Here is a 25,090-nt window from a genome sequence, read left to right on the forward strand (position 1 = left end):
TAGAATAGAATAAAACAGCTCCCTAACCAAATTATCATGAAACAAGAGTAAATGTTTGCTTGGCTTTAGCAATAATGACTATAAACGGAGGATCTTTCAGGATCAGGAGGGCCCTTGTACTCAAACATGTGTTGTTTCAAAGGTCTGATTTTCGGGTAGAGCTTTTTCCTTGGGGCCCTAGCATTAGAAGGGTGCCCTCCCCCCACACCCACAGGCCCCACTCCCCCCACACCCACAGGCCCCACTCCCCACTCCCCCCACACCAGCACTAGTTGTAATGTAAGTGCATGGGATCTTGGAACAGGAAGCCCAAACTGCAGGCCTTCAGTAGGAGCAAAGTGAGAGCCATGCATACAAGCAGGTTAAATAGCTTTGGACTAAATTGACCATAGCGTGAAAATACAATAGGGACCTTAGATTGCAAGCTACACTGGGGCAGGGACTGATGTGAATGATGTATAATCTCTCTAAAGAGCTGCAAAAAATGTGTGGCAGGATACAGGAAATAAATAAAAAAGCATGCATGAGTCTTCATATTACCAGGAACAGCAAATAGGGGTCCCTAGTAATGTTAAAGAACAAACATGTTTTCTTACATTTTCAAGGCACCCCTAGCACAGACTTAGAAGCCCCCCATATGGAACTAGAAGGTACTAAGTTTGCCCAGGTGCAGTAACCCATAGCAACCAATACGTTTGCTTTTAAACGGGTGATCAGTAAATGCTACCTGCTGATTGGTTGCTGATTGGTTGCTATAGGTTACTGCTCCTGTTCAAAATTAGTGTCTTTTATTACATAACCCGCCTGTAATTTTTTACTCTACAGCACCTGCAAGATAGGCCTCTGTGTCTGAAGAGGGATGCCTGGGAAAAGTAAGCAAAATGGTAGTGTGGCACTACATTCCTTTTTTTTCTGGGTGCTGCTCAAACATATTACTACCCCTGGTGAATTGGGGTTTTCTTGTACTTAAAGAGCTGAATTTCTAATTTCTTTCATTGGCAATTTGGCTCTTTTAGTTAGTAGATAAAAAAAACGGACAGTAATGAGTGCCTTACTTCAATGTACCTCCGTCCACCAAATATTTTTCTGGCTCTGATGCCAAATTCAAGGGACAAATCACCCAAGAACTATTATGGAGTAGGAGCTGCTACATCTTTAAATCTTACTGTCTTACATAATGTGAGATTTTTAGATCATTAGAGCTCAACATTCACCCACATTCTATTCATTTCTAAGGGAGCTAAAAATTAAAGTTCACCATTTGATAAATATACTTCTTAAAATCCCATAGGAATGAATAGAAAGTGAGTCATCTTTTCTGTTGGGAGTTCTAAACTCGCATTTTGATAAATCTGCCCCCAAATGTATCTATTTACCAACAACCATATAATAGCACCTTATATAAACAAATCTTTGGAAGGCTTAATATTTGTAGGTAAGTTGGGCAAATATATGTAAAAAAAAAAAAAAAGTAAACTGAACTTAGATCTTGTATTTAAAGATTTCTTAATCTAGATCTGTTATTATGCAATTCTAATCTATATTTATCCTAAAAAATACACAGAGCCACAGAAAGACAGCCAAGTCCACTTCAATGATGAATGAGTTTAATAAATTGGTGTATATTTTTTGCCAGTTACATGCACTACAAATGCAAAAAGGCATACATTCATTTTCTTCTATGTCCTCAGTGTTTTCTATTAAAAGCGTAGCTGTTGTTCATATATATTACGATTCTAGCTAGTAGCCTTTAAATTGTAACTGCTGCTTTGTCAGACGTGAGAAAGAATAGAAAGTATTAGCACATAAGGCTTCAATGTGAAATTTAACAAGAAAATAGCTTTGCCCCACTGTCTCACTTATTAGCTAGACTGCGAAGGTCGTTACAAGAGGAAGGCCCCTGAGGCAAGGAGTCTGCGGTTAACACTAGGCGAGTCTCAACAGTGCACAGAAAGGTGTCAGGTCGAAGTCATCTCTTCAAACAGTGGAGGTGCATTCCAGACGTGAGAGAGACGGGGCTTTGTGTAAAGCCTTATGTCTTTTTATATTTAAATACCTGGAATAGGATAAAAGTGCAGGGGTGTAAGCTGACTTCCTTCTGTTTAACAGGGTTAGAGACATTCTGGTGCACTAATCTGCCCGCTCCACCGAGTCTGATAACAAAGTCTTACCTCCAAACACCATGGATTCAGTGACTGAAATGCTTGTGTTACAAAATAAACTATAGGCCATGAGAGGCAGAGGAAGTTACTGCATATCCTCAAAAAGACAGTAATTAATGCAGATTAAAGAAAGGATACATATATTATATAGTGGGTTGACAGCAACAGAGGCAATGTGTAATTATTTCAGTGACTTAAAAACTTTATTTCTGACTTTATACAGGAAAAAGCTGGACTTTCCTGTCTCTTACATTTCCAGCAAGCTTTCAGGAAATCTCTTTATTCAGAGGTGCCCAGCTCATGGTTCTGAATTCATTTGCAATTTGCAACATCCTTAATAGAATGCTGGGAGCCTAATGGTGGCAATACACGTTACAATCATGACTTTTCCCTGATCATTGGTCATTGGAAAGATCATCTGTCCACTCCACAAAAGTTAAAAGCTGAATTGTCAGATATAAAGATAGCAACAAAACATTCAGCATTAACGTTTGGTGAAGTTTTCCAGTATCCAAAGCTTTAGCCGATATCAATCACCTTGTCTCCCACCATACATGGTACGATAATATCGTGTGTGATGATGTAATGGCAGATTCTGTTAATGCCTTTAAGAGGGACTTCGATGAGTTCTTGAACAAGCATAATATCCACAGCAATTGTATTACTAAAATCTACAGTTAGTATTGATGTTGGTATATATAGTTATGTATGTGAGTGTATAGATAGGTCAGTATAGGTTTGTCTGTGCTGGGTTTACTTGGAAGGGTTAAACTTGATAGTCTTTTTTCAACCCTATGTAACTATTAACTATTAAGAAACCAAGAGGGTATGTCATATTCTTATATCAAGTGAAAACTGAAATGTTTGTTGTGTATGTTTAAATGTAATGAATTCAATCTTTATGGGTAAGTAGGCACCTCTGGTAAGTTTACCATTTTAGGTTTTAGAAATGAGCAAGCACATAGTTATAGGAGCCCCAACTAAACATGCCTCCTAATTTGTGCATTATTGCATCATGTGGCTTTAATTGTACATCTATTTATGTTGTGGTGCCCTTGTCATGAATAGGGGGTCTGTCCTCACAGCATTTCTTATATGTTATGAAAATGACCCCACAAAGAAGCCATAGTGGGGGGAAGCAAATAATTTTCACAGGGAGATTAATAAATGCTATAAGATAGCAAGTGTCTTAGATGGCCATCTGGCTTTAGGGCCAAGTTTTTTATATGGTCCTGGTATAAACAAGAAAGAGTCCAGTAAACAAGTCAAGCAAATAGCAATCTGCTAGAAAGAAGGGAGTTGAAGAATCATTATTATAAGAGAAAATATTAAGGATTCAGATGATTTCACAACAGCCTATAACTTTTTTATATGTTGTGTTTTAAGATTCAAAAATGTGTTAAACTACTTGTTTCAGATGCTACTCTAATTATTTTTCATTTTATTAGCTCGCTAATAAAATAAGCTGCAATAAATCTTTTGTAATATAAACTATTTTCATTGTTTCTTACTAGTAGAATCCTAGGCACCTCCTTTTACTTAATTGTCGCTACTAAAAACATGCCGTTTCTTCTTCCCCGCTATATAATTAACATTTATTATTACAATACTTAGATTGGCCTCTTTATATGAAAACTGGCATAATACTAAGAACTTAGTTCAAGAACATTAAGAATTAGAATGAAATCTAAAGTAAAATCTTTGTTTTTAAATATTAATTGAAGGAAGGCATGATAAAAGCATTGCTTTGTATTTACCTAGATCAGGGGCAAATGTAAAATAATAATAGCGTTTCAGCAAATATTAGAGTTAGCATTAGAACTGGCCACAGACTGCTGTTTCACCTCCAATAGCCTTTCTGTTGTGTAAAAATCCAGAAGAAGCCAGAAGGAGTGTGGCCTAAGGGCACAGGCACATGGGATATATTATAGGCCTACGCTTTATCTCCTCCACCATGGGTGGTTAAATGCCTGAAGTTTCCATGCCACCAGCATTAATGTAAATCACCATTGGGAAAACTAATGAATGATGCATGCCTGCCCTAGAAGCCTAACACATCTTCTGTCTATAAAGCAATGCATATGTTTTCAACGATTTACATTAAAGGATAAGGAAAGGTGAAATCACTGGGGGGTACTGGGGCTAATGTTTTGCACCCCCCACCCCCAGTGATTATAATCACTAACCTGATACCCTTGGCCAGTGCTCCTGTTAGCAAAAAACTGCACCAGCCCCAGATACTCCTAAACAAGCACCACAGAGCGATTTTTGTCTTTTGCCTCCTCTTTCTTCAATGGCCCTGAGCCAATGCATGCATAGAAGGGTGGGCAACAAAATGTTCCATTTGCCATAGCTGCTTATATACAACAGCTCCTAGACCTATGGTACATGGGATGTTATGTTGCCTGCACTGGAGAAGATTAAACAGACATAACATCTCAGGTGCCATAGATCTAGGAGTTCACAAGAGAGTTCCCTGCCCACTGGCATTAATGCAAATCGCAGGGGGCAAATCATATGCATTGTGTACTAGCCTGAAACTGTCTCACAAGGCAAAAAAAGTATAGTTACCCTATAAACCTTACTTTTATTTTAGAGGATGAATTTGCCATATATATCACAGAACAGACTATGTTAGTGTAGCCCACTTTATAAATAGATGTGGCACTACCTGCTGATATGTCACTATACATGGTGCTTTTCAGGAGTCCTGAGCCCCGCTTACTATGGGGAACAGATATTTCTTTCTACCTTGGCGTGCCTCCACCCAGGATAGGGATAGAATGAACTATAACTCCCCTCCTGAGACCTTGATATTATGCTCCTATTCAGGGGATCCCAGCACCCCTGGTACCTTGCCCCCTCCCTGGGGTAGATTCTTACCAGGCGGTGTAGATCCTCCAGGAGTAATACACACACACTCTGAAGTATGCTGAACCAAGTGATGTATTTATTTGTGGAGTGGCAGACAGCTTTCAGGATACACAGGATATGTCAGGATACCTTCTCTTTCCCTCAGGAGTCCCTCTCTCCTGGGATACCGGTAACACTCCAGCCAAATGACCCTCCCTTTGGGGTTCCCTCCGGTACTCACGCCGGAATACCCTCTCTAGGGCTATCCCCGGTACTCACGCCGAGCGGACACCCCCTGGAGACCTCACTCCGGAAATGTCACCCGGCTATCCCCCCGGATTAGGCAAACTCCTATTCCTATCACTTTAGTCCCTGACTCCAGCTATTAGTGCTGGGAGATCTTAATCTCGGTATCTCCTGGTGGGGCCAAGCTGCCCAGCTAAATATCCTGTCTGCCACTCCTAGAGCGGCCTATAATCCTTAACTTACTGTCTACTCACTGGCCTGTCACTATCCTCTCTCCAGAGGGGTCCCAGGCAGGAAGACCTGGCTGCACATGGCTTCACAGCCTTTTATACTAACTGTACCACCCTGTGGCCATAACCTTTAACTGCAGGGAAGCTAATCCCCTAATCACTATTTAGGTGCCAACCCACCCAAAAGTGTTGCACTATTAAGTATCACCCACCCTTGGGGTCTATCCTGGGGGTAACCAACCTAGGGGCCCAAATTTGGAGATCCCTACATTAGTTTTTTACAAATACATTTCTAGATGTAAATGAAGCTTATGGTGTGCTTAAAAACAGACAGGGCTGTAACTATTCATACAAGGCTGCAGTTGTTGTCATAGCCAGATAAGGGGTGAGAGAGGTGATTACCAAACTATTTTTAACAGAGATAAGGAAAACTAAAGTGTTCAATGTAGTCCTTCCTTTCTACACAATGAGTTTTTTTAATGTATGCTTGTGACTTCAAAGGGAATTATGGGAAATGATCTATAGGGATAGGGAAAACATGGAGGCAAAATTGGAGTGAAAGTAAATGGCAGATATAAAGTGAAGTTGTGGAAGAGTTTACGTCCATATCCCCTGCAGGTAGATGACCATTATATATAGCAGTATCCTCTCTATTCTCCTTGTACTGAAGGAGATCACTTTACATAACACAGAAGGCCTTCTTTTATTAGCGTATCATGATTGATAAAGGACATGGTTTCAGGCCATCCGGAACCCAGAAGTACCTGTTGAAAGGCTGCACTGAACTGATGAAAGGTCGGATGACTAAAGCATGATTGTTTACCCAGAATGATACATTTACAAGGAACCAAAGTATTTCGTATTTCTGGAGTTTTGCTAATTTGCCTATGCAAATGAAAGTTCAGATTTGGAATGCAGTCAAATCCTTTGTAGAAGATTTAATATTTGGCCAGATTTACTAGGGCACCCCTACATTGCATTCTGCCCTGAACTTTGTAAATGACTCATTATACAATTCTAACATGATCATTTAATATTTTTAAATGTTAAAGTAACAATATAAAAACATCAGAAATCCCACATACAACACTTTAGACTGTATGTCCTCAAAATTTTGATATCCTGTATCTGGTGTATATGATATCAAGGGCTCTTACACACAGGTTTTTTATATGTTTGGTGCACATCAAGTAGAACAGATGTCATAGCATTCACCACTTCTTTGCTGTGCAATTCTCTTCTCTCTATTAGTCAGTGTTATCACAATGAACACTGTTTTGAGGGGTCTGCACCTCCCTTCATCAGGTTGTTGTGCAGACCCCCTGAAATATTATTCATTGTGGTAACACTGACTATTAAACAAAAGAATTGCACAGCAAAGAAGTGGTGAGTGCTATGACTTCTGTTCTACTTCATTGTGACATGGCCATATGTCTAAGAAGCAAGCACAAGCCGTCAGTTATTGCACATGGTGCTATGTACACTTTGCTCTTTTGGTGCATATTTGAATGCACCTAGACACATGAGCTAACTCAGTGTCCCCAACAAGAGGCTCGTGAGCAACATGTTGTTCACCAACCTCTTGGATGTTGCTCCCAGTGGTCTCATTTGGGCTCATTTTTTAATCTATTGGAGGCAAGTTTTGAAGGCATAAAGACCATGCGTACTGCTAAACAGTCTCTAGTAGCCTGCCACTCCACACTGGGCTTCTAATTAACCAATCTAAGTCCTTACTGGTCACCCACTAGGAAAGTTTTTGTGCTTATGATGCTCCCCAGCTTTTCTTTCATTGAAATATTGCTCACGGGTAAAAAGGATTGGGGATATCTAACTGATTCTATTATATTCTGCCTGGTTGTATTTATGAGGTTTTTCTAGATGCCAAACATTTTCTTGCACTTGCCACATGTTGAGAAGACAATACAAGAGAGGTCTGCATTGGGAACTGACAAAACCACACTTAAAAACACATATAAATGCAACATATGAAGTGCTCAGCATGTGTATGAGCCTTATTGAATATTGAACTGGGAAAGGCAGGATTAGATGTGTATGTTTGATAGATTGTGTTACAAAGGTTAAACACCCTTGTGCTCCATGGGGTATTAGCAGGCCTGGACTGTCAATCTATGGATTCCTGCAAATGCCAGAGGGGCCGCTGTAAGATGCCATGGACAGTCACTACTTAGTGGGTTGGTGGGGGGCTGTTTGGGCCTATTTTTAATTCTAGTCCAGTGTTAGGGCAATGACGCACGGGGAGATTTGTTGCCCGCGTTAAAAAAATTGCTACAACAGGCAACAAATCTCCCCAAAAATGCCTTGCCATTCACTAACCTTTTAATCACCGTAAGTAAATCACCATGAATAAAATCATTTACTTGCAGTGATTACAGGGTAAGGGAATGGCAATGCATTTTAGCATCAGCTCAGAGACACATTTTCTGTTCTATTTAATGAGTCAGGGGCTATTAAAACATTGAACAAATAAAAGAACTTTGATACTTTTAAAAACTAAAAATACAATAGACAATGTTTTTTTCATGTGGCCAGTGATACTGTCCTTGCCCTGTGATTGGCTGCTGGTTTTTAGTTAGGCCTCATTGTATAACTTCAATCAAGAACATGCATGAAGCCAGACACTGAAAATGTGCTAGCCAAATAGTTCCGCATTCCTTGTTTCATTTGCTTCTTTTCATGCATTAACTATAAAAAAACATTTATTTATGTTTATCTCTTGCCTACGTTGATTTATTTCCACCTTATATTTAGATCAATTAAGTGCTGCTGTTTTACATTTAGCAAGAAATATCTGTTGGTCAAGCAATTTACATAACTGAATTTTAATAAATAGCAGTTAAAGGATTATGTTTTCCGTACCTTGCTTTCCCAAAGCGGCCCTTATGCGATTAATAACTCCCCGTGAGCTAATGTGTTTGTGCGTACGCCATAGTGAATGTAATGAGATGCACTGTTTTTTTGGTACATCTTAATATTATTTTGTGGCTTTATGGGGACATTTGTCAACTGACTCTACATGCACTTAAAGCAATTAAGAAGCGCGCGAAGGAGCTGCATCAGTTCTGTGGATTAAGAAGATATATTGCTTCTTCCTCTGTGCAGCCTCTGTCTATCATGGATTCTTCATTTCCCTGGAAATAGGAGCTAGTAATGAACGGCACTATATTGGCAAACTCTACCTGAGCGCTACCCAGATTTTTAGTGCTTTTTGTGTGTATTTTATTTCTTAAACTTACAATAAAATAAGGTGTTTTCAGTCATATGCAACCGTATAGTGGCTGTAATATCCATATACAGCAAGATTAAAGGCCTATCCTAATATACATTACTAAAGCTATTCACTTTGGCTGGCAGTGGTTTTTTTTAGCCAAGGTATTTTATGAGGTTGTTTGTTAAATCATTCCCTATATATTCCTTGCTTTATTGTCAACTAACACTTTTTCATACATTCCAACTGTCCTGATTTTCGTGGGACAGTCCCTCTTTTAAAGGGGACCTTGCAACCTAAGAAATAATTTGAAATTCTTTTCTATTGTGTTTGTTAAGCAAAATAAACTTCATTTACGCTATATAAGTAATAGAACACTTGTTTCCTTCAGTCTTGGAATTATACAATCACAGCACATAGGCAGGTGCCATTTTGTGGACACAGTTATTAAGGCAAGCTTTGTATCACCCCAAAATCTTGTGTATGTGCCAGAATGGGGGACCTGATGCCCAGGCCCATTCACTGGCTACACAATTAGATGGTGAGGAGGGAGGGGGAAAGTAAGAGCTGAATTGAAAGTTAAAGTACTTGTCTGCCCCGCCTCTATGCCTAAGGCATAGAGGCGGGGCAGGCAATATATGATTGACAGCTGGGATTTTTAAATGCTTTTTATAATGGGTTTGGATGTGTTAATATAAAAATGAATGTGGGTTTCTTATTTAATTTCAAAAGGACTTTTATTATACAGTTTTTTATATCAGGGTGACAGGTCCTCTTTAACTGCTCAACCCTCAGACCCGGATTGTTACTGAAAAGTCCCTCATTTCCCTTTCATCTCCTGTACTAAGCTAAAAGAGATACAAATTTAATTAAAAAGTAGCTTTTGGCAGAGAGCCCAGAATTCTTAACAAGCTATACCTGCACTTAGATACATTGTTTCTCAGACTTAATTAAATAAGTGGTCTTTTATCAGAGAGCCCAGAAAGTTAACAAGCCACACCTGCACTTAGATACAATTATAACTAATAAGCTAAACAGGTCTCTTGGGGGAACTGAGACTTACAGCTTAAGGGCTCTGGCACACGGGGAGATTAGTTGCCCGCGACAAAACTCCCTGTTCGCGGGCGACTAATCTCCCCGAGTTGCCTACCCCTGCCATCCCACCGGCAAACATGTAAGTCGCCGGCGGGATGGCAGACGTGGCGGCGCGATTTCGGGAAATCGTGCTGCCGCGTGTGCCATCCCGCCGGCGACTTACATGTTCGCTGGCGGGATGGCGGGTCATGGCAACTCGGGGAGATTAGTCGCCCGCGAACAGGGAGTTTTGTCACAGGCAACTAATCTCCCCCGTGTGCCAGAGCCCTAAAGGACAATTTCACCTGCATTAGCAAAACTGTAATAACACATAAAACAAGACACCAAAACCCCCAGAAATGTGTTCAAACTTTAAATAACCTACAAAATTTACTCAAAAGGGAGTGATATTTAGGGGGTGTGGTCACAAAAATGGCCACACTTAGTGCAGCATTTCTTTTTGTCCCTCTTTCCATTTTCAAAATGTTCGGAGGTATGCTTTTTTTGTGATTTAAACTATTTGTATTATTAATGTGTATTTGTAGATGATTCTCCTGGGCATGGAATCTGGGATACACATGTTTCAGTCAACAATGTCCTAGATATCTATAAGGAATATCAAGGACTCCCCCATATTGTTTAGGTTGCGTCCCCATAATCTCCTTTAATATAGTGATAATATGTTCTCCATCAACACAATATCCTAAAGTCCTAAAGCTGATTCTCAGCCTCAGTTTGCTCCCATGAGAACAAAGCTGAGAACCACTGCTTTTAAAATAGCATACCTGCATAGGTGAGTCCTAACTCCTCCAAGACTTTGGAAATGTAATGACATGTTTTCCCACTAGGAGTCAGCACTGATACTGTACCTGTTCTGGCAAAGTAGTAATGTTAGTACTGTTGCAACACAAGGTTTTTCACTGTCAATAAAAGTTCTGTTTTTTTTTTTAGGATATACTTAAAGAGAGCGTGGGTGGATCATTCAGTTAGTGAGTAATTATAAAACTCCTCCACCTTTTGTAATAGTATTCATATGTGCTAATGCAAGGAGGGATTTGCTTTGGAGAGTCCCAGGGGGTTAAGGCTTGAAACCCAAATTAAAATCCTACTTCAGTGTATGTTTATTTATGGTTTATACTCTCTTTAACTTCAGGTTAACACCAGAGTGAATTAAACCTTCCAGTCTTTGATAAAGGGCACACATCAGGGCCCAGAGACTGTTTGTTGCATCTTTTGGGCCAAACAATGCTTTTGTTCACTGGCACATACATGACCATAGAAGCTACAATCAGTTATTCTTTCCTTTCCAAACTATACAGTGTGCTTAAATGACTCTCAGTGGGTTTTACCAGTATGTGACATGTGCCTCAAGGGAAGTATTTTTGATAAGCCACCCATTTACCCTGCACAGATTGATACTATAGGGGGAATGTAATAGGAAACACAAAGTTGCCTACACTCTCATAACCCATAGCAATCAGAGATGTTTTTTCATATATACAGTAAAAACTTGCTAATTGGTTGCTAATAGTCAGCTAAAATTACCCCTCTCTTATTTAATTACTCCCTATATTTGTAACCAGCAATTGGGCATTTTTCATGGCTTACTATACCATCTGGGCTATAACAGACCCAGACTGGGATATGAAAAAGGCTGTGACATTTCAAGTACACAGAGGCCCAAACAGCCCCAATACCAGCCCAATAAAGAGTGACTGTCTATGGCATCTTACAGCAGCCCCTCTGGCTCTTGGCAGAATCCACAGATTGCCAGTCCAGGCCTGCTCAATAATGTTAACCTCCTTAGCCAGTCAAGGTGTTACTCGATTTGTGTCTCATATATTGTAAAACAATACAGTGTTTCCTCCATTGTGACAGAAAATAAAGTGTATAAAGGCTGCAGTACTGAATATGAGAAGTGTCTCTGCTCGCTTCCAGTCCCTCACGGCTGATAAACATTTGCACTGCCTTTGGTTTCATTAGAGAAAACTAATGAAGCCTGCTACGCTCTATTAATCACAATAGCTTTGTTGGTAATTTACTCTCCCATGCCAATAAATGCTTTGTCTTTTAAACCATCTAATAAAATATCCAAAAAAAGGTGCTTTAAGTAGTAGAGAGAATTGTCCTTGCTGGTAGTGCTTTATTGCTGCCACCTAGTGGCAATTGTGACTAACTGTACCAGCAAAGGGTAGTACGCCATTCATCCATTCCTTTAGTGAAACCTCATAACTGTTTTATTGGAAACTCCTCACAGATGTAAATGGGCCATATAGTATGTCTTATTACTGATTAATCAGGTATAAGCCAGCAAGGCTGGAAAATCCCATAAGCTGAAGCCGGTGGATGCAGTAAGAGGCTGCATGTAGCCCCATGTGCTCTGGCTTTTGTAAACACACAAATGGTGCAGCTCACAATATGTATTATAAATAGTAGTGGCAGAGCTAAATTCCAATGCAACTTGGCCACCTAAACCATCCAGAACACCCCTGTCTGCTACTGTCTCCACTCGCCTTGCTCTGCTGCTACTGCCAAGCCCCCTGGGGAAGTGGGTGCCGGGACTGGCCCGCCTGCCCCAACTGGTTGTTAAACGTATGTAAAAAATTATACTTTATAAAAATATAATTCGTCATACGAATCCCTATTCCAACCCTGTACATGTTCTTTATTGTGCCCAACCCTCAATGGGCAATTTCTCCCTGTTTACACAAGGTTAAGGTGGTATATGCCATTATGATTGGTTTCACTGACTGTAATGATAGAGGAGTCATGGGTCAGTGAAGCATTGGAATAAGACCTCTGCTGTTTGATAATACTGATATAATGTTTTACTGATATTGTGCACATTATAAATGTGTGAAACTGCTATGTATTTGTTACTATGTATCTGTAAGTTCCCAATGTGGCCTGGGCTTCTCCTTCTTAAAGGAGAACTAAACTAAAAATTAATATAGCTAGAAATGCTGTATTTTATATACTGACCTTATTGCACTAGCCTAAAGGTCCAGCATCTCTATAGTAGTAATAATCCAGTACTTCAAAGTTGTGAACAGGAGGTCACCATGCTGGAATCATTTAGAAGTGTCAGTGACACTCACATGCTCAGGGCAGCTGTTGAGAAGAAAGCTATGGGGTTGTCTCAAATTATCAAGCAGAAAATTAGGTTTGCCTGTCAAAGAGTGTGATGCTACAGGGTTTATTATTAATTTCTGATGCTAACTGCACTGGTTTCAGAGCTGCCATATACTAATAACCTGTATTATTCACTAATCAGCCTTATACTGTGACATTTATGTTCTATATATACAGTATATTGTGAGTGGGTCCCTAAGCTCAGTAACTGACAGCAGCACAGAGCATGTGCAGGGAATCAGCAGAAAAGAAGATGGGGAGCTACAGGGGGAATCTTTGGAGGCACAGATCTTCCCTGCTAAAGGCTGTGGTTGCCTTGGGCTGGTACAGAAGCCCATAATGTTAAACATCTCTTTAGTTAAGCTTTAGTTTTTCTTTAAGCATCAGTAATGATGCTCATGTGGATGCTTAAAGGGGAAGTTATACAGTGTACCATTCACAGTCAGCAAAATCTTTTTGCCCTGTGCAGAAAGCAGTTGATTTGCTCTTGACAGTGGCTGGCACAAATAATGTAGAATGACAGAATTGTATCTGCACATGGCACAGCAGCAGGCCAAATCAGTAAGAATAGAAATACAGCTGTATACACTAAATATGTCTTCAAGAAAAACACAGCCAGTTGATTTGACTTATTTCTACAGATATACCATGACCTGGATGAATGAGAATTGAGAAGCACAGTTATATCAAGTTCACTTCTGGCGGTTTGATCCTAACTTGGAAAGGCATGTGCCACAGGCATATTATCATTTTGAGAAAGCCATTGTTTAGCACATTTTTAACAAAGTAGGCATCTATACTAAAAGGAGATCTGCTGGTCATCCATTAAGGAGCAAAGTGTACATAAAACTGTGCCCCCATTGCCCCATAAACATTTACTAAATCTATGCTTGGCCAATCACAAGAGAGACTAAGCTAGCCATATCTTGCTGTTTGTGTGTGGGTGGCAGCTTTCATTCATACAGGAGCCCCACAATTTATGTTCAGATGCAAAAATGCTAATTATTAATCATCTGTTGCACAGGGGCACATAATGCATCCAGTATTCAGATCCTACAGTCCTTTATTGTGGATAAGCCCACTGTTGAATTATTTTCAGTTAAGACATCCCCAGACATGCCCTTCTTGTGCATTACTTCCTCAAAGGAGTCACCACCTGTGCTAATAACTAATTAGCATCCTTACTCATTTCAACAAAGGGGAACAAAGACTAATTCTCCAAATCTCATAATTAAACCAGTTTTTTCCCTTTGCTTTTATCTTAGCACCTAGAAGTGCACTAAAATGGAAGCAAAGTCATAAGGGCACATGTTCATGTTTTTTCTCACAATGTAACTTTTTTTCCATAGAATTCCAGCATCATTTGTGTCACAAAGGGGTGATGCTCTGAATGCAATAGTGCTGCACCTACCACAATTGCATGTGATTAGCCAAAATGAATGCAACCGTGGGCAATTTGTCACAATTCAGGGTCAGTTGTGCCAAGGTTCAGTCTGCCTGACATCAATGTTGGTGTTTAGTGTGCGAGTGATGTGCGCACCCCATTCTTTTTTGTGTGCAACTGAACTGTGTCGGTGGATGCACGGGCTATTTCATTGTACAAAGGCACGCTACATCACTATTAATGTTGTAATGATTTCTGCAAGTTAAATTCATCATGGACAGCAAACTTGAGTTTTCTTATACCAAAGGAAGCAAAACAACAAGACCTCTAAGGCAAAAGCAGGTCACACTGTATTATTCAGCCTAAAGAACAGTTTGCTTGTCAGCATAGGCTGTTTTACTATAGGTACTGTCACTATGTCTGTCATTCACTGTCACTTAAGGGTACATAAGGGTATTCTTTACAGTGCAAAATATACATTATAGAATGTAAATGGATTTTGCTCTGTGCTGAAACTGTTTCTAGATATGCTACTTGAATTTGTTTCCTCAGCAATTTTCAAGCTAGAGAGATTTATTTGCCATGTTTCGATCATTGCCCCAGGCCCTGAGGGGACTGATGCTGCTTGGGGAATGTTGACTTGGCCATTGGCTCAGAATTTCTGATAGATTTGTCTTCATTCAAGCACCGCAAATGTACTTCACATCTGAGCATCACCAGGCAAAAAACACTCATCTCTGTAGGTTTGAATGATTTACCTAATAAAACAGCAAATGGTTGTGTCTTCTTGTCAAATAAGATTCTGCTGCTTGGCCCAGTGTTTCAGGTATCCTAAGAGTTCACATCACTAAAGAAGCTTTCATACACACAGCTTAATTATTTCCTTTTTTCTTTTCCTGTATTTGAGTACTCCTTGTATTCTTGTTTGATCGGTGATTATTTTGATGTATATAACAGGTCTCAGTGCTAGGGAAAGTATGTAAGGAGAATACAAAGGATCATTGCTACTGTCTTAAACAGAGGCAAGCAAATCCTTTTCATTTTTTAATATATATATTTATATATATAAAGGCCCCAGGTGAGGACCGAAACGTCGATCTAAATAAAATAAGTATCTTTTTTTGATAAAATTTTCCTGGTGTGCATCAGCATTTTTTTATATATATATATATATATACAGGAAAGAACAGAGCACACCCTATTAGTAAACAAATGCCCAGGGTGCTTGCAAAAAACAAGTATATAGCAAGACAGTGAGCCGCACACGCAGGGACTTTGTTAGAAAACAAAAAATGTATTTAATGAAAAAATCCAACGTTTCGAGCACCAACTGTGCTCTTCCTCAGGAGAAAACCAAAACAAGTTTATTTATTTCTCACAGTCAGACAGCTTTCCTAATGTCTTCTGTTTATATACTGGCACATACCTCATATACCAGCCTATCCCTAGTTTGGCTCATTTACCTGCCTTTCCCTAGTACTGTAATGCATTGTGCCTGCTCATCACTATTGAGTATTGCATCGCTGCTCCTGCTCATTATTTCACTCCCTCCCTTGTCATCTCTTGTGGCAGGAGGGCAATGGGGTGCAGTCTTGCTTAGAGCGCCCCTAAGATTTAGCTCAGCATTGGATCAACATAACAACAAGTGTTCCTCTATAACTACACTTCAGTTGTACATTTTAACACTGGTTTTGGTCTGCAGTGTATGGTGCCTTTAAATTATAAATATGTAAGTTTTTGGATTTATTTCACTAAATAATCAGTTTGGTAGGGCACGCCATCCGTTAAATATTACTCTTTCTATCTATCATCTATCCATTTATCTATCTATTTTTCTATCATCACTTTTAACTTGGAGGGATTGGGAACTGTTCCCATTTATCCACTTTAGTCTATAAGAGTGCCAAAACTTTCTTTTACATCAGCACTGCTGTACACTTTCTGTATTAATTGTTTAAAAAGGTATTAATTGTAGGAATTCAGACACTGTATGAGGCAGGCTGTGAAGTAAACCTCAATGAAACCGCAATAAACAGTAAAGATGTTGCCGCTATGCCAGCTTCCCCCCCTCAGGCAATGGTTACCAGTAGTGTAACACATTAAGGACACATGGTTTCCTAAACACCAAATTAATTGTGGGTTGTGTTATTGAGCTACTTTTCTCAAAGACCTTTGTGTTTTTCATTCAGAACCCTTTTTTATAATGTGGGTGGAAAGTAGGCAGGGCTCTCACATCCCTCACCTCACCAGTGAGCTGAGAGAATAAAAGGAAAATGATTCTAATGTTGAATCTCCAGACCATATTGGCCTCACTGGATAAATGCCCGAGTTGCCGACTGCCCAGGATCTTTGCATCTTCTTCTTGAATTATTTGTGTAAGTATCTTTGTGCCATAGCATGCTGCACACAGGTTCCTTATGAAAGCCTGCATGTCTGAATTAGTCCTTAGTGCTTTACAGGAATATTTTAGTTATCCCTTACACAGAGAGTGAGGCTGTAGGCCAGCTCTAACAGAACTACAGCTCTCAGTGTTCATCTATTTAGTTAGCCAGCAGAAATATAGACATTAAAATATATTTATTGTTTGTCATTTAGGGACAGATGGAATGTGTTTCACACATTTGACCACAAATGTCAATAAAGGTGCAATAAAGCACCCAAAGAATTAATAACACATTACAGAACGTAATGGTAGGAAATAAAAATGCCCTAATTGCATATGAACATAATGCTGTCTGCTGATTGGTGCCATTTATAGTAGTTTTTCTGGTAGAGCAGTTCATGAATATGTATTACCTTACATTTCACTGAAAGTAATAGTGTGGGTGGGGTACGCTTAGACACGGTATACAAGATGGCTGAACACAGTAGAGCTGATAACAAGCACATTGCATGCACTACCAAGACTTTGGCTTCGAAGAAACTGTGTTTATATATACAAAGTAGACTAAATATACGGTTAAATGAATAATGCGCATTTGTGCAGTTACTATTCACTTCAAATCACAAAAAATATGTGGATGAAATATGTCTTATGTTTGCTCAGAAATCTGTATAAAAAGAGGGCACACTCTAGTATACAATGACTTGAGCTAAAAACCAGAGAATAAACAGGTAATAGCAGGTTTCTGTTATACACTAAAATTCAGCAAATATTTTCACTTGTTTTGCAGTCGGACTGGTAAATAGCATTAACTTAATATATTTTTTTAAATATTTATGCAGAAAAGCAGGCTGCCCATTTTTCTGAATATTATGGTTGCAGTACAAATATAGTTCACAGTACACTAAAGGCCACAACATTGTGCGACCTGCTTGCTGGCCATAGGGTACAGTACATAGTCAGATTATCTTCTTCACTGCCATTACAACTCTTATGTGCATCTCTGCTAAGAAATCTAAAGTACACGTTACAGACGGGCACAGGCAGCATTATGTCATTTATTAGTATCTGATGTAAAGAACATACCATTTATTCTAAACACATTGTTTCCTGTGCAGTACGTACTTTGCATATAATGAGTTCCCTTGGCTTTATATTGGGAAATCTATACTTCTAATGAAATGAAAGGGGCAGGGGAAGATGCCTTTTATATTTTAATGACTTTAACTGCCAAAAACGATTGCTTTTAATGTACTGATCATCTCACAGTGCAGTAACTAAAAACTAGTGCAACACAATGCCATATTTATATATCCTCAACCCATCTAAAACATTGGGGAAGATATGTTTTGTACTGTATTAAAAAAGTTGCACATCTATAAGCCACCTATATATCTAGGTTCCCCGGCAGCCACGGGGTCCTGCAGCCTCTCTTTTTAGACCCCTGATTATTCAGCAACTGAAAAGGATAGTGTAATTAAAAATGCCCTGGTCTTAAAACCCATAGCAACCAGTCATATGTTTGCTTTCAAACAGCTGAACAGAAAATGCTACCTGCTAATTGGTTGCTAGGGGTTACTAGACCTGTAGTAAGCATGTTATATTATAATACATAAGCTCCAATAGTTTGTTTTTTTACACATGGACTATTTAAACATATTTTATTTTTTTACAATTGGTTTTAAATTATATAATGTATTCTATAGAGCAGGGTTGTCTTCATAATGTATGTGGCCCACCAAAGCATTTTTATGGCCGCCTAGCTCCCTATATTATTGTAATTCAGCTGATGAACTGTAGTTTGTTAGCAAATAGGCCTACCATGTGGAAAACAGTGGACAGTACTGCAGATGCAGAGCAATACATGGAATGTTTACTATACAAATCAGTTGGAAATTGGCAAGTTTTCTTTCCCTATTAGCCTATATATGGCATCTTGTTTGATTTGGTGTGAGAGAGCACATTTTGGCATGCTGAAGCAAGTTGTGTTAATTTCCTGTTGTCACAAATGTATCCTAGAAACACAGAATTTGATAGCAGAAAAGAGCCAACTGGCCCACGTAGTGATTAAGGATAATAACAAATGTTCTGAATGCTGCTGGGCTCCAGCAGAAAACGACAGTGGTTAAAATGTCCCAGTTGTTTACAAAATTTACTCCATGAATCCAGTTACTCAAGAGGATGGACAGACTGTTTACTCCTACTTCTGGGATATTCTTCTTTAACTGCCATGATTATTGCTTTTATCAATAATCTCACTCCTATATGCCCATATGCATATTGTGTGCCTTGTTGTTCATGTTTTTGTTTCAGCCTGTATAATATCTTGACTTCTGCTCTCTGGACGGCTTCTGATAAATAAACATATTTCCTCTGGAAGATATGTGTTTTCCCATGTGCCACAAATAACCTGCATGCATTGAACTGTTAATCTTACATACCCAGGCCAATCACAACAGTACTGCATAAATTCAGTCACTCATGAGGATGGAAAACCTACATTAAACTGCCCCCTTCTCCCTTTGGAAGAAAGACTAGATCACAACAGACAAGGAGAAGTGTGGCCTCTGCCACTGTCTATTGGCCAGGAAGGTTTTTTATCGGTCCCAGTCCAATCTGATCAATGATGATTTTCTCATCTGAATAACTGCTGACATATAAAAATAATAGTGAACCAATGTTTTTGGTGCCAATCTGCCCAAAATGTATTAGTTCTGGCTAGAAAGGATTTCAGAAATAGAATTTTGGATCTTGGCCCTCATTGCTGTGTTATGTGAATGTGGGTATCAAGCCTATGGCAACAGAAAAATATTGTTTTAGACAGGAAAGAGTTTTGATTTTCTATTAATCCCTTTCATTTTGTTAATGTCAGCTCTTTTTTTCAAACTATTTAATAAAGGCACAAATACTGGAGAGTTAATATAGAGTGTTTAGCATCTACTACGTTTCTTTTTTCTACTAAATTAGACTGGCGATACACAGGCCCATGGCAAAATCCTGCAGGGTACAGGTCAGGCATCTTATTTATTTATAACAATATGCCTGCCCTAAAAGCAAAATACATCTACCTTGTTTCTAAACAAGTGTTTCAGTGTAATAGAGTTTTATAAATAATCTTCATGTGTCATAACTTGAGAAAAATGAAATGCAAAGCCTCAGAGAAAGTTAGAATTCTTCAAAGAATTTACCCACGTCAGACCACTCCTCAGTTTTAAAAGCAGCTTATTCCTCTGATCTTAATTTTACATCTAAAACACAATCTGACAGTTGTCTGAGCATGTTAGACATTAGCCAGTTTCTTGACAGAGAAACCCAGTTCTTCATACTGTCCTTTATTTGTAGATAGACTACAACTCCCAGCAACCTTCAGCAGCGGCTGGACACTATGGTTCCACAGCTGCAGGTATGGCTTCAGGTTGGATTCTACTTGGTATCACTACACCCACAGAGATGTTTAGCAGCTTTGTACAGTATATCTCTGTCAAGCCGATGTGACTGCCTGACAGAATCTGTTTCAGTATTTTGAGGCTCCTAGAAACCTCAAAAGATCAAGCCCTTAGCACTATAACTTTAGTCTTGAAAAGTTCCTATATATATACATACATTGTGCACAACCTGGACCTATTAGAATGTAATTTCTGCATAACACACTCACATACAAACTTGGCTTAGTTTTAAGAGATGTTAGGTAACCTGCCAACATATTAACACAACATTAACATACAAACCCTATGAGAATAATCAAACCCAATACCCAAGTGCAGGGAAATAATTATGCTACTGTTTGTTTTACAAGCTATTTAGTATTCTGATACACAGATGAGCAATTTCATGCTCCGTCTTTTCGTTGTCATCAAGCAATTATTATTTATCACTTACTGATAAAAATGTAAATCATGATTCTGTTTGCTGGAAACAGCATCCCCCTATTCTTCATACACAGAAATGTCGGTATATCAGCAGAAATGGAATTATTACCTCCACAGACAGTGGATCAGACTGCGACTCTTTTTTATTGCTGTTATAATCAAGTAGAATTTTACTGCAAATCACTAAAGGAAAGTGAGTTGTTTACTAGTGATTGTCATAGTGTTTGTTTTTTTCCTATTTCATCAGCATACAGGAGCTGTTAACATGATAAATGGTAGATTTTGATATCTGGAAGAGGTAGGGGGCCAACAGTATATATGATTTGGGTGCAATTATTTTAGAAAGGCTGAAATGTTTCATTTATATACACAACTAATGGTACAGAATGTAAGCAATACATTTGACAGTATAAGGAGGACAACTATCTCATGCTCCATTGCTAACATTCACACTAATTCACATCCAACAGCTCTCTTCAAAGTGAGGTACCAAATAAACAATAAAATGACAATATTAACCTGTATTTGCTAGAAAAAAAATGTTATATAAGGCTAATATTCAGTCATTTCATTCTAATCAATATAATGTAATAAATACATTAGTAGTCTAGGCATGCACATACAGATGGATCACACATACAGATGGGTCAATAGCTGTATAACATCAAGACTACTTATTGTGTGAAAGGAGAGATCAGAATATGATAAAGTATCCATGAATATCGCATAGCCTCCCCATTATTATCACATGCACATAATGCTTCTAGTACTTTGATGACAAACAAAACAGGATGGCTGCAGGCAGTCGAGGAGGAGTTACTATACTATATGATGACTAGACGCGTGGGTAGCAATTGCTAAATACTGAAGCACCTCTAATGCACACCTGGGATCAAACTAATGCCCTGAGGATGTCCTCGCTGAACCACAATTTCCTGCTTGAGCTTTTCAATATAAAGAGGTCACTGTTAAAGGCAGTTGTTCCCTCAGCAGCACTGCTAATTAGTATGACAGCAAAAACAATTAAAAGATACAATTGTGTTTCTATACACAGCGTATACACTTTCATTACAGAAACAATGCTAGTTATAATTATTTATCACCTGTTGCAGAGTTGAGCAGGGAATTTACTTAAATAAAATGCTTCCTGATACTTCCAAACAGATTGATAGACCTTTATTTGCAGAACTACAGATTTAGGTAGGCAGTTTGTGGGGAATGGCAGGATTATATTGAGCTTGGGTCATGTCCTAGAACTTAGATGATGCATAATTTCAGTACAGGCATGGAACCTGGGATCTGGGGTGAACTTTAAAATAATTTAAACATTAATTTAATTAAACCCGGTGGGAGTGTTTGCCTCCTATAAGGATTAATTGTATTTTGGCAGGTATCAAGTACAAAGAGCCTTCAGGCTCGAGCATTCGCATCCCAAAACCATGCAAGAGTTCACAAACTTTTGTGTGGTTTCTTCATCCAAATAGCCTGATTTGTGCAAATCGTGTTTTTCTTTTCCCTAACCAACAAATAAAAAGCTTGGTAGGTTTTTTATTTTTTGGTCGGGGAAAAGAAAACCCCAATTTGCAGGAATCGGGATATTCAGATGAAGAAGCCACGCAGGAATGTGGGAACTCTTTTTGGGATAGGAATGCTCAAGCACAAAGGTTTGAGCGATCATATACTGTGTGTGCCTCTAAATGTTAAAGAGGGCTACTCCATGATAGTTGCAGTAGTTGCATTGCTGATTTTTTGCAAGTGTAACATAATTTCAATATGGTTTCAAAGGCACGCTCATTGTAATAAAGGGAGAATTACATTTCAAAGAATGAGAATGGAATATGAATAAGCCTATTAGAATCAATGTTGATCCAAGAGCATATTGAGAAGCTATTAGTATTATGCTATATCAGAAACTTTTCACTACTCATCTCAGTGGCTTCAGTTGCCCGAATCAGTAGCACTCCAACAATATTTGTGGAAAATATCTGCACCCATTTCCCACAGTTGATTGATTTCCCAATGATCCCTTGATATTAAGGACCAGTGCATGAGCAGTAGAGAGAAGTGGGACAAGTTCTGTACAAGTACTGTATTGTGCATGTGTCAGTGCTGGATCATCAAAAGGGATATATGGGAACCAAGTGTAGTATGCAACACAACAGACAATTAGGAAACTGATGGAAGATAGAGGCACAGCGACCCCATAGAAGGTACTCTGGGCTGTTGAGTTTTTTCAGCAAAGAGAAGCACCAGCTTAGGACCTAGAGCTAAATTTGAAACTTATATATTGGAGGAAAGTCAGGAATTTTCTGCTGCCATATACAGTAACTTCTTCCTTTGTGGTGCCACCCTGTATTTGCTAATATATGTTTCCCTACTGTCTCTTTGTAGATGCTCTTCATAATGTTGATCATATTTGAAATTTTTTCTGGAAATCAGACTTTAATATGATCATGCTTTTCCCACAGGTGCAAAACCCCAGAAAAGCATGAACCAATCAAGTGACAGAAAATGGACCCATATATTCCGCTTTATAATGGTAATTATATTGTATGCATGATTAAATAAATCCATGTAGCATTTATATTTTCTAAAACCAAGAGTAAATGACAGAAGCATTATGACTGATTAATTAAATGAAAAATGAACTCCTACTCTTTAGATTCACTATATAGTCTCAATTTGCAATCTGTTTCTGTTGGAAAGTCAGGTTAATAAGGAAGAAATTGTCATTAGATACTACATTTATTCTACTTAAATATCAGGAAATGGTGTTATGGCTTGGGTTGATATGCCTGCAGCACAGTTATTTCCATGATCAGTGATCCATATTTTGTTCAAATAAGTTCATTATCATAGCACTTGATGTCAGTATCCTTCATTTTACTGTAATGTTTTGTATAATAAGAAGATATCCAGAATGAAGCTGCTCAGTTAGGCAGTGTTCCTCCATGTTGCACTCTGTCTAGTTGAAAAGCTGGAACACCCCAAAGGCCTACTCTGAGCACTAGTAACTGATCCTCTTTTCCAGCAGAACTAGTCATTGTCCAATAAAGCTAATACTGGTGTGAGAAGCTGAAGGCAAAATCACATGTCCTATCTGGAACGTACAGGACAGTCGTTTAGTTAATTACTGCTTCCCCAGAGGTTGGATTCCAAGTCTTTCAAATAGACATTAAAGTCTGCAACAGGAATCATAAAAAGGAGAGATAAAGATTATATACCCTTCATACCAGACTCAGTGTGTAGCGTAGTGTGGCTACACTAATCAGTGACTCTAATAAAGCCAAGAAACACTGGTTTTCGTAGTTTGACCTAATAAAGAAATAATGAGTGTTGGTACCTGCAAACATATATAGAAAATACAACTTCTCACACAGCTTTTTTATTAAACATAGTCTTAGGATTCTCCAGAAGTCCTACAAATACAGTATGCATGTCAATGGAATCATTTAAATGTATTGGAAAAATGAACACTTTATTAATATTTGGAAACAGGACTGAGGCAGTGTCGCATAAGCTTACAACATATTGGCATTCATGTATGTTACAATCACAATAGCCCTTCTGTATCCTAAATAAACACCTTAAATCAGCTGGAATTATTATTACATATAAATGCTGATATATTGTCAGCTTGTCACCTATACACTTTTTTGGTGTCAAATGGGTATGGAGTTTATTTAATCCAACCATTCTATCTGTATCTAAACAAGCTTATCATTTGTTAAGCTATGAAAAATGCCCTCTAAGTGGGCCAGCCTTCTGAAGATCTATGTATTATTTTAGTTTAGAAAAACTCAGATATTATAAAATGTCCACAGCACCCAGCTGAATATCCACCAGGTCAGACAATATATTGCACAGCCATGCATGTCAGTGTTTATGGTTCATTGTAACTGATGAGGGGTTCCTTTTCCAGGTGTCCCTGTTGTGCTCTGTGCATGCAGATTATGGGAACTGTGGGGAAAATGAATATTATAATCAGACGACTGGCATGTGCCAAAGCTGCCCTGAATGTGAGCCTGGGGAAGAACCATATATGGTAAGAAACAAAAAAAATTATGAACATTTGTATAGTATAAACTATACTTTGTATAGCACAAAATAACTTATATGGTTGCTGAGTAAGCATAATAGGTAAGGTAAAGGTATCAGTTTAATTTGTGTCCAAAATATAATTTGTGTCATTGTAGACCTGTGGTTATGGCTTTAAAGATGAAGACTTTGGCTGTGTTCCTTGCCAGTCTGGCAAATATTCAAAAGGAGGCTACCAGATTTGCAGAAGGCACAAAGATTGCGAGGGGTTTTTCCGCGCTACTGTCCTAACTGCAGGGGACAGTGAGAATGATGCAGAATGTGGACCATGTCTTCCTGGGTAAGGTTCCTTTCTATATTGAATAAATTGGTCCCTCGGTTACACACTAATGGATAATGAAAAGGTGGAAAAATAGAAGGTGACATTTAGATAAAAGTCTTCACTGACCACAAAAATAAAATAATAAAAATAAAAAGGAGAGAAAGAAACAGT

At 38.7% G+C, this 25,090-nt stretch overlaps 1 protein-coding gene across 1 annotated transcript in view; it reads left to right on the top strand.

The window, feature by feature from the left end:
* Window positions 1-25,090, top strand: part of edar (ectodysplasin A receptor) — a gene marked incomplete at its 3' end in the record, with an annotated part of 70,852 nt that overhangs the window by 24,533 nt on the left and 21,229 nt on the right. Inside the window, 3 exon segments of the mRNA NM_001006819.1 lie at window positions 23,028-23,098; window positions 24,482-24,604; window positions 24,756-24,937. Coding sequence (NP_001006820.1) covers window positions 23,048-23,098; window positions 24,482-24,604; window positions 24,756-24,937 — 356 coding nt within the window. The 5' untranslated portion in view covers window positions 23,028-23,047.

The sequence above is a fragment of the Xenopus tropicalis genome, chromosome 2, assembly GCF_000004195.4.
Source record: "Xenopus tropicalis strain Nigerian chromosome 2, UCB_Xtro_10.0, whole genome shotgun sequence".
NCBI lineage: Eukaryota > Metazoa > Chordata > Amphibia > Anura > Pipidae > Xenopus > Xenopus tropicalis.